Genomic DNA, 12,167 nt, shown 5'->3' on the forward strand with positions numbered 1-12,167 from the left:
AAACACACACTTTAGAACGATTGACGTAGCCATCAGTTTAAAATTTGATTTAAGTTAATTTTGAAGATAATTTGATACTATAAGAAGTATTTCAAATTAAGTAAGAGATAATTTATTATCGTATAGTAAATTCCACTAAGTTATTTTAATCCATAAGATTGTAAGTGTTAGTTGCAGTGGCAACGTACGATAGGAAAAGATTATCAATTAAGTGCGAGTAGCGGTGTGAAGATGAATGGTTCATCTTAATTTAAGTTGGATGGCGTAATAAATTGTCGGTTCGTAGCAAACGGTGCGTGAGCTGGGACCATTAATGATGCGGAAATAACGCGGTCACGACTCGGTGGATTCTTGTTTTTCACTAAATGGAAATTTACCGGACTAAATAAAAAAAAAGAGGACAAAGAAAAAGAAGATAAAGAATAGGATCGGACGAAATAAAAGGGGACGAAAAGGCACAATGGAACAGAAAACGGTGTGGTTTTCGTGTGTGCAATGATTTATGCAGGCGACTTAATGCACCTCTAATTCTTGTTATGGTGCGGCTCTCGAACGTAAAAGTGTACAATATATGTGGTTCGACGATAAAATTACCCCGCAGGAGCCGTGTAAACATCCCATTTTTATACTGCAGCAGCAGGACATAAAGCCGAGACCAGGAAATATTTTTCTGGGGGAACGCACGAACTGGAGAACTACTACTTACTACTGCTCCTTTGTAAAGACAGCAGCCTTCTCAGAGGAAGAGGAACGAGAAAATGTCGTAAAATTTGAAATTCAAATTTGCGGTTGCCGGTCCTTCAGCGATTCTCGTCAATTTTAATACAATTTTATTTCTCGGTCCAAATTGTTCACCAACAAGGGAGAAGCTGGCATGATATAAATCTAGAATCGTCTGAAAAAGGAAAAAGGCATAATTATGAGATTAAGCTGTTTGACTTCGTTCGCTGGTGGCCTCGTTTATTTACATTCGCGGACGAAATAAATGGCTTTTGAAGGGACATTAAGGAGAGAGATTGTGATCGGAATCGTTGATCCACAAACTCACCACCCCATTTTCATTACCCCAATAGATAAGGCCGAACCCGACGATTATGCATGCACCTAAGTCATCAGCGATACGGGAAGTTCAATTTAGATTTGATTACGGTCAAATTACACATCCCATCTATAAATTAATTATTTGAATTACCGTATTTTTCGTACAATAAATTGCAGATCAAATGTAGGAAACTAATTTAATAAATTTATTATACTTAATTGAAATTCAATGCTTCCAATATTTGTTTTTTTATTTGTAAACAAACGTATTTTCAGGAGCATTGGAGATTTGGATATATTATAATGAAAATATAATGTATTCTATAATATTTTGACTAATTCATATTGGATAATGAAATAATGATCATGATTATACTAATTTGACAAATTTGTGAAAAATTCAACCTATTTAAATCACCAAAACACTTTAGTCATTAAATAACAATAAAACTGCCGCAGAATAAAAAGACATAAGAGTACTTAACTTTCATTATAGATTGTATAATAAAATAAGTTTTTAGTTGTATATACGTTAACATGCCACATATATTTACTTATTATAAATAAAAAATAAATAATGAAAAAATAAATAAATGTATAAACCATAATACCCACAAATACATTATAAATAAGGAAATGTATCATCCAAAATTCACGAGATTTTCTTTTACTACAAAAGGGTAATTAAAAATAACCTATTAAGTTTTAATAAATCTTATTTCATTAACAAACAATAATTATTTTAATGTATTATGCTGGAAATTTATTTATTTATTTTGTCTTAATTTTGCTTAATGGACAAATACAATCTCTCTTTTATTGTTAGTTGTGTTGCTTCAACGACAGCTATATCATCTTAAAATGATTCATTTGAGACAGTTTCGCGCCCATCTCGTCTTATGTATAGTTGTTCACAGAGATACAATAGTTTTGGTAATAAAATTAAACAAATTATAATCATCCTCTTGATGCTAGAGAATTGTGTAAAAATTGAACAACATCCTAAAAGTTTGTGCATCGTTCTTGAATACCTAAAATTAATTCTGATTTTAATTCTCTGCTTTGAGTAGCAATTCATCAACAATAAATATATGTGTAACATCGGTATTAATAATATACAAACATTTAAAGGTTTCTACATTCAATTTTATATTTAGAATTTATGTAAATATTATTTTGTTAATAATATTAATGAATACATACTGAAAACAAAATTTTAATATAATAATTTTTTGAATTACAGAATATACCTGCACTTCTTGTCAAAATGTGCTGGTTATTTCGGTAATCATATTCACCGGTAAAACTGGTTAAACGGTTAATCGTATACCGGTAACGGAACCCCTATAAGTAATGTTATCGTTTGCGTTTTCTACACAAATTCGATTAAATTTCACAAACATTCAAAAGGAAAGTTCTTCTATTTCGAAACAGAATTTCTATATCCTAACATATTTTCGTAATTTAAGATTACTAAATATTTTGTTATGAACGTTAAGTGATATTGGGAAAATATTTATCTAAGTAGCGAAGTATAACTTAATATTAATAAATAGCTTTTAAAACGCATTTTTTTTGTAACCTTTATTTTATTCACAACCTGCCATTTTTGGCAATGAGTAGATAAAAATAAAAACAGAAAAACAAAATAAACGAGGCGGTGAGCGGAATGATCTCCCATTGGAAACCAAATACATATAACTAACTAAATAGTAATTGACAATTGTAATTTAAATAAAAATTAATTTAGACGGTACAATAACTTAAAAATATTAATTATCCGAAGTTCCATTTCCATTTGTTGTTTCCGTTCTTTAGGATTTGTCCCTAATATGCGGCTATCTCAATTAACCTGTGTCCCAATTAATTAAGCGGAATCAACTGTATTAACATATATCAATGTAAACTAAATATTCTGTAATGCTAGAGATACCATAGACCGGCGTTTCCAAAACGGTGGGACGTGATCTTTGATAGGTTGCGACTAGAAAATGAATTTATATTTGAGTTTATGTAATAGATTTGCAGCAACAGTCTACGTCCAATATTTCGCGAAAAATGTATTTTTGATATTTAATGTCATAAAATTCTACATTGCATTGTCTACATTGCTTTTTATTTTTTATCTTAAAAGTAATATTTCTTTAATAAACAAATGTTCTGTTACTTTCATAAACTGCAAATACTTCAAACAATTTGGAAAGACGTAAGAAATTAATAATACAAATATTAATGTTTATAGCAATACTCATACAACACAAAATACTATCATATGAAAGCAAAACTTCGATTAAAAGAACTAATACATTTTGTAACTATTATAAAATATGTACATATAAATTGTTCCAACTATTACTATTGTAAGAATTTATATGTTAAAGGTTTAAATAAATAGTAGTCATAGATTACAATCAATAGATTATATCCATTTTACATAAATTCCTATAAAAAAAATAGTTTTCGAACGATTCTGTTTCCGAAAATCTCGTTATTAAAGACTATGTTCGACATCCGTGGTTCCTCTGTATCTGTTATATCATGTGTAATATGCAAAAATTAAATGAGAAAATATATATAGTGTTTTGCGTTTTGTACTTGACAAAATTACCCACGTAATACCGTGAAATATGAGACAAATGAACACCGCGAGAGACGTGCGAGTCCCGACAAATTAAATTTACTTTAGTAATACGTTCTTCTGCGCATTGTTAGCATTTAAATGTAATTGCATGCTACGGAGAGAGGAAAAAAGGTTGAAAAAAATAGCGAGATGGAAAAAGTGCTGGAAGAGTCGACACGCATAGAATTGCGAAAGAATGAATACGACGAAGAGAATAGGCGCGCCGCCGTTTGTTGTGCCTTCTATTTTTAGTGGTTTATTACTCATTACGCGTTTTATTATTGCATGAAAATAATGAAAGGCAGCGAAAAAATTACATCGCAAATGCCTCTATAAAACGATATTTTACGATCCTCGTATTCAGAAGTGAATATTAAAATGCATTCTTACAGGGGGAAAATGAAGAAAAATTACATCGGTTTTAGAATCTTGATTCTTTGCCAATCTTACTTCCATTATAATCAAATGTAGGCAAGTTATTTTTGTACTGAAATGAATATAATTACTTTGATTTATATTTTACCTTGCATTAATTTTGTTTTCATATTTAAGGGTTTGCGTTTGAATTAATTTAAAAATATTGGCAATCTATTGCAATCATATGATGTTTTCAGCACTATAAACCTTTCTTATACAATAATAATTCTGGAAATTGATAAAGAAGAAGAATTGTTAAAGTTTCCAAAAGTGGACTTAGAACACATATCTTTGTTTTTTTAAGGAATTATCTAAGTTTAAAACAACTTATAAGGATTAATATGTAAAAAATATATTAATTGATTTGATTGAATTTTCAAAACTAATTAATAAAACTAATTTTCAATACAATATATCAATGAATATTATTCATAAAAAAATATTGATTAAAATTGAGAGATTCGAACAATTTTTGACTAATAATTGTAATAGTTTCAAATAGAAGGCATTTGACAAAGACAAAGACCATCTGAATATTTTTGTAAGTAAAGGTCTCTCGGCTATTACGCAATAAATGATGCATGGTTTCATCCAGCTCTCATAATTCATAATTTCTGCACCAATTTTCCAAGAACGGAAGTTATTTATGGAAAACCCGCAAAAGCCATTTACGTCGAACTCGATATCTCGTAAGTTACTTCTGACACAGTTTCTACTTACAAACACAGAAGAACGAAAAGCTTACGTAATAGTGTATTTCTTGAAATATTAATTAATATTTTATGATATTTTCTGAAAATCTATGTAGAAATACAAATTGTGAATGAGTTTGAAGAAATTAATTATTAATAAAGCATTTTAGATCCATTAATACTCGTTGCACTGGACATTAAATCTAAGTAATTAAACCGATTGTTAATGGCCTGGTTTAATTCGAACGTAAAGCATTATATAAATTATGTTATGCGCTGTTAATGATCGATGCAATAATTTCAGTTCCAAGCTATAAAATTGTGTAAAATATTAAACACAATAATAATATTAGTATTATATTTTCAATAATAATCTATTAATAATAATAATTTATTGGTCAAAATATTTATTGTATCTCAATTTATATCTACACTTTTTTGAAATTTTATTAATAAAATAAAATTTTATTATTATTTAAAATGTTAAACTTTTATAATAATATTGAAATTGATACATCTTGATTATGCGTTGTGTATGTATTTTTTTTGTTCATATCGTATCAATTTTGAACCGATGCAATAATTAAAACTTATGCCGAATGCACGTGCGTCCAATCGATAGTGCAAGTCTCGGATTATCTCCATGGCAACTGGAATAATAAACCAGAAATTGCATGGGAATTGGCAAAATTATGTAGAGAACAATATAGTTTACTTTATTACCATAGTTTACTTTATTATCCACCAACTAAGATTGATATGTTGATTATTCACTTTCGTGCCGCAATAGTTTTGATCATTTGTTCACGCTATAAACAAAATTATAATTTTGATTTCAAGAATTATAATTTTTATTGAACTAATTACACTAAACATAAAAAAGTATATACAAAAAATATTTTTATTCAGCAGTACCTCGCATAGTGCGGCTTCGATCAGTGCAGATTCATTAAAAAAAATCAAATAAATTTCTGATAAATAAAATATCAATATTTAAACCTTTAAATTCTTATTGTTGAAACTAAAATATTTTCAATATGTTGATGTTAAACACTGTTTTGTAGCATAGGATAGTGATATGTATTAATACACAAATGTTTCTAGTTAACATAGGAATACAAATTCTTAATTATAACTATTCGTTGTAATTTTATTAAAATATAAAAATCATTTAACATGTTCAATCAAAGATATTTGATTAAATCCATTTAGGAAACACTTTTGACATTCATTCATTACATAGATTTCAACACAAAATTTAAAATATTAGGGTAGAATGACCTATGACCAATTTCATTATTGTTTATTATAAATATTAAATTTCAAAACAACTGCATATTTAAGAGTTGAATGATATAACAGTTAATTATATATATGCAAAAAAGGAAATACATTACTTAAAAAAATGTGATGAAATAGTAGCACAATTTGAGGTAATAAGAACTACAATATTTTTTTAATGTCTTTACTTTATAAAAACATAAAGTAGAACGATATATTCGAGAGTCTTTGTTTTCACACCTAAAACAAAAAAAAATACATTTTCTCCTGATGATCTTTTCAGATCCATTTATTACAAACTGTACGAAAGTTTCTTATTCTTCTGTCCTCTTTTCTAGGAGGGTCCATTTCCAATATTTTCAGTTCTAACGCATTATTTTCATTACTCGAATGAGATGATGTTCGATGCGGAATATAATATTTCATTCTTATTTGTTTTGGAATTAATTCAATCTGAAGTCTCTTTCACAGCAACAAATTGACAATGAAGATTACAGGTACGTGTTCAATCGCACTTTTAAGAACCTTGTGATACATTTGTATCCCGCGTATATTCTGCAATGTTAAATTAAAATAAATATTATTTATAAAAGTACTTTTTACAAATATTCTTAAAGGTATTTCAGTTGAATGAGAATAATCTAAAGGGTGCTCAAAAACACGATAAACAAATGCCAAACATTGTACAAGTAACGTGCTGTAATCTCGTGGAAACGAATAAGCGATAATAAATGCACGTACTGTTGTGCATTTTGTGTACGTGGCACGTGGAGGTGTATGATCAATATGTAGAAACAGTAAAGTTTCCGGAAGATAGGCCCTTCTGTATGCGCTTTAAAAGGGACAAAGACAAGCTCATATAGATAGAGATAGAACGAAGCCCTCGATTCAACAAAGGCAAAGTGATGCCATTTCCATTAAGCTGAGTGTTTCAGCATCGAAATATTCCGAGTGGAGATCTTCGCGAATTAAAGGCAAACACGCGAAGGCATTTCTCGACGATAAAATTATTCTGGGATGGGCGTAAAACAAAAAAAATATATGAAGTGCAGCGTTGGGATCGGGAGGAGAGAGTTGGTGTCAGTAGTATCGGAGAGACTAAAAGAATCACCTTTTCCGGCCCTTCTCTTCCGCTTTTATTGCACTGTGGAGAACAACAGAATCGTGGAGTGATAAGATAAATCTCTTCGCGGAGGAAAAAGTGGGATAACTCCGCGGCACTGCTAAACCTATCCAACAGTTATGTAAAGTTATTCAACTCGCACAGCTCGTGGCTCCTTCAATGCAGTGCTATTATTTTAAATTTTATCATGTAATCTCTTTCGCTAACTATCACTATAAATATTATTTCCATGAGAATACAGCGAAATTGCGGATTGAAATTATTTTCTTACAGTATTCCTCTGGCACAAACTTTAAACTACAGTTGAAGATAGATAGGGAAGAAAAGGATGAGCGGAGGATGGAGAGAGAAAGGGAAGAAAGACATAGAAGCGCAGAGCTCAGGCACAATGTAGATTGCCATGTGAAATTAATTAAATTAAATTTTGAAATGTACTTAAAAAAAGAATAGTTTTTTTTATAATAATAATTGAGAAATTATTTTGGGAATCTGCAAAGGATTTGCAATAATAATTCGGTTCATTTGACTTTGTCACATCAAATTTTTAACTTGAATCCTATTAGAGAACCAAAGAATACTGGATGTGTTAAAATATTGATTGGAGAAAATCTTGCATAAATAATACCAGCTAGTTAGGGTGAAAAGAAGTTTTTCGGTACTAAAACTATATTGACTGATTTACTGAGAATATTCCTAAATTGTATTTTGTTTTCATTTTTAACAATAAAATAATCGATTTTTAATTTTAATTAAGTTTTATTTCTTTTGTATGTTCAATTTTATAATACATGATACAGATAGTAATTATTATATATATTTAATAATTGATACTGTATATAAAATAAACTAAAGAAATTACTTTTTATCCAACTTTTCGAAAATTATAAAATTTGAGAATTCACCAAAAATGCAATTTCGTTTGACTTATATATTATAATTATTAATTTTAAATCACCGCTCTCTGATATATTTAATATATCTTTGTTTTTTGTATACGAATATATTTGCAATTAAAAAAAGTGACAAATCCACATGTTTGACAATTGATTTTATATTACAAATTCTCATTTAGTTCAATAAATTCTTCTTGCAAGGAGAAATTAATATCGGCTGTTCAAATGGGTTTATAATCCAAGATTCAACATCTAAATTATTTATTTCAAGTGGTCCATATACAGTTTGAATGTTTCCGCCTTAATATTATCTTTTTTTAAATGCAATACATTTTCGAAATATCGAAAATCTTTTCGATTTAAAATATGTTTATCTCTGAAAACATTCAATTCTTAAGAATGATTTTTTGTATATTCAGCAACGTAATTAATGGGAAAATATTTAATAAAATGAAGTAGAAATTTATTAACATTAAATTGAAAAATATAAGGAAATAGAAATCTTAAAATTAATCGTTAAATGTTAAATCAACTTTGGTTATTGTTTATATAAAATTTGCACAATTATTTTCTATCATTTTTTTTTATATAGAGAACAATATTTATTCAAAATTTCAGATCTCTAAATAATATTACAGAATTAATTATATTTTACTTGACAGGTATTGTGTGATACACCATTAAATTAGTTTAATTCATTCATAAACAATTTAATGTTATAATAATTCAAAAATTCAAATATTTTTAAACAAATAATAAGCTAATCATGTTTTTTTTACAATTATTCCATCAATTTGACGTTAACTTGGCAACAAAAAAATAAAATAAAAAGGGACGTTTACAAAGAATGCTGTGATTAATGTTTGTAGACAGGAGAAGCTGAAGATACGTCTAAGATACGTCACGCAAGTCGTGAAAGTTAGTTGGCTTGAAGAAGCGAAGGCACTATCAGGTGTAAACTATTTGAAAGTTTAAATTCAACTTACACGAAGCCAAGTCCTGGAGTTGCTGAAATTCGGCCGGCGAAAGTTTCTCCCACTGCAGAGCCATGTCTATGAGGACGCTGCCGCCGCCCCCACCGCCTCCTTCGTTCCTACTCATTTCAAGCCGCCTCCACTTTCACCTGCAAAAATAAAAACAAGAATAGAATGGTTATATATATATTACATTCGATATCGATCATCATCGACTTGCATATTTATATAAATTGAAAACTTTTTTTGTGTTCTACTCCTCTTGAAAAGGGATTATTGGATTCGCTTCACGTTCGGAATTTAATTAAATCGGCTAAATGTAGAAATGGCGAAGCAGAAAATAAAACAAAAAAATGAAACGACACAGACGACGATGATAAATAAAGCTCCTAATAAATATTTAAAACTGCTTTCAGATGCTTTTAATCACTTAATCCGAAGAATGAAACATATATCATTTGTTACTTGTCTACTTTCATCTCAAACAATTATATTATATAATTGACATTTGTTACAATTATTTATAATGAAGCAAATTAATTTGAAGGAGTAACTAAACTGTTTAGATTTATCTTATTTAATTATATATTCAAAATGTGTCATAACAATTTAGAAAGATACAATATTTATTTGCAAGAAATAAACAGGAATATGAAAAAATTAACGATTCAATTCATTACATTCAACTTAACTTAAATCTGTTATAATATTTTTGTATTTTTTTTTTAAACTTGTTAAAGAATACAGTCGATTCAGCACCACGAGGATTCACACACGATTAATGTCCCGATTAAACGGAGTAAATGTGTAAATTTTCTTAGTTTTGTTTCCGTTCTTTAGGTTTTGTCCCTGTCTCGATAAACTGGAGTCCCAATTAAGCGGAATTGACTGTATTTTAATTGCAAACTATATTTGCTTTTATCGTGAGAAGTTGCAAATCTGAAAAAATGTTACTTATAATATCAATTCTAATTATAAAGCATACATTTTGTGTATTAAAAATACCCAAAAAGCTGATGAAACGTTTTTTTTTTTGTAAAACCGTGGAATTGTGCGTGTCCTTTGGGATGTAATGTTTTGGCTGCGAAATATATATATATTTTGATGCAGTCCACCGTGGCTTGCAAAAAAAAAATAAAATAAAAATGTAATCCTGTACAGAATTACAATTTGTGCGGTAAATTTGGGTACGCGCTTTGAAAGTTTGTTTGCTTTAAACGTATAATATTTAGAGGCCTTCTGGCATGCAAAACGGAAGGCAAGAACAATATTGTTCCATAAATAAACAAATATTTTGAGCGAATACGTTTTTTTTATCGGATGCATAAAACGCGTTCACCTTTAGATTGTTCAAGTCTCAGATCTGTCTCAGAATTGGTTTGGCATGAAGCCAAAAGCCATTACAATTGACGTGTTTATATGAGCAGTGCGTTTCCTTGTTACCGTTATTCTACAATAACCCACGACGAAAGACAACAAATAGAAAAAAAGAGTTTGGTCATGATGCTCTGGCTTAATGCTGCATATAGTTTACGTTTTATATAAGACATAGTTGTTGCTGTATTTGAATGGAATATTCACCATTGATTAGCTGGTTAGTATATACTTTGACATAAATTTATTTACTTTGGTTACAATACATTGCATACACAACTATCATCGAAATACATAAAAAAAACACAAAAAATCAAATATTTGTAGCTACTCGTATAATATGCTTCGCATATACTAGGGTTTATACGAAAACCGGCTTAAAATAAAAACGATTTTCTTCTTAGTCGATTTTCTTCGTAGTCATCATCGCAGTCATCTATTTAATAATTTGGATACAATCTTGATAATATTTGTCTCACTTTTTGAAGCTAGTAATTAACTAACTACTTACTAAACAAACACCTTAGAACTAATTTCAGTTTTCATTTTTTTTTTCAATTCACGTAACAGATTTTTTATCAACATTTTTACGTTTTTAATCAAATAATTAAAATATTTCTTTAATTTTTATATTTTTAGACTAGGATCAAAAACTGTTTTTTAGTTGGAATTACATAAATTTTGTCTAAAAACCAGTTCTCAGAAACCGGGTTTTAAAAGCCTACAAACCCTAGTACATACAAATACTAATACTAATATGAAACATACATGTTGTGTACTGGGATATACGAATAATTATTCCCCAATTGTTAATTACTAAATATTATTATTTCACTATAATATTTATATATTTTTCACTTTATTTAAGTCGGTACAAAATTTGTAGCTGCTATCGAACTCCATGTTAATCAATGAGTACCAACTATACTACAAAACATGAAATTGTGGTATTCTGAAATTCATTAAAGTGTCATGACACGCATAGTATATACGCATTTATTGATTTTCAATCTATTTCCAATTACTGATCTCATTGGTTCGGACAGGTGACATCAATTTATTCTATTAAATCGAAAGTTATCCGTTATTGGCTTAAGCAGGTTTACTTTTTATTTTTGAAACGAAGAGTTTAGAAAATAATATGTAATCTTCGTTGAGCTTCGTGAATTCCTGAGGGAACCGCATTCAAACGAACCATTTATCAAAAATAAAGTTGAGTGGACTAATAAAATGCGAGTCGCAGGGACTTGAAGCAAAGAAAAAGAAGAAGAAAAAAAAAATGGAATATTGAAAAAGTTACCCATACATAAATTCTGGGAAACATTCTATTAGATTTATTATCGGAAGTGAAAGAAAAATTGCGTCCGAAATATGTGCATTCGGTCTATATTTAAATTTAGGGAAAAATATTTTTTAAAATAAGCTTCGACTCGTGCACGAAATTGAAAGAAATCTTGGTTTGGTTATTTTCAATATTTTATAATTTATTACTTGTATCTGGATTTTCTTTTTCAAAAAATACCAATGTCCTTAAATAAAGGTGCTAGTATTTTTATTCAAAAACTTTAAGTTTGATTTATTAAATGTCAAAAGCTGTTCCGATTTAAATAATGGTAGGCTAATATGTAGTTAATGAATATTCAATACATATTTTTTAACGATGTGTAAAGAATTGTAACACGAAACACTCGTGTACATAAAAAAAACACAAGATATAACAATCTTCAGCCGGCTAGGGCGTGAGTCCGTGAC

The 12,167-nt window shown here is 28.9% G+C and overlaps 1 protein-coding gene across 2 annotated transcripts in view; it reads right to left on the minus strand.

Moving 5' to 3' along the window:
* The window catches only part of LOC108561012 (diacylglycerol kinase 1), a gene marked incomplete at its 5' end in the record, with an annotated part of 77,523 nt that extends 68,333 nt beyond the window's left edge, over positions 1-9,190 (minus strand). For both annotated transcript variants that reach the window (XM_017918773.1, XM_017918772.1), the window contains 1 exon segment: positions 9,054-9,190. In XM_017918773.1, the coding sequence (XP_017774262.1) occupies positions 9,054-9,168 (115 nt within the window).
* Positions 9,191-12,167: the final 2,977 nt, after the last annotated feature.

This window comes from Nicrophorus vespilloides, unplaced genomic scaffold (assembly GCF_001412225.1).
Source record: "Nicrophorus vespilloides isolate i.1.1-1 unplaced genomic scaffold, Nicve_v1.0, whole genome shotgun sequence".
NCBI classification, from domain to species: Eukaryota; Metazoa; Arthropoda; class Insecta; order Coleoptera; family Silphidae; genus Nicrophorus; species Nicrophorus vespilloides.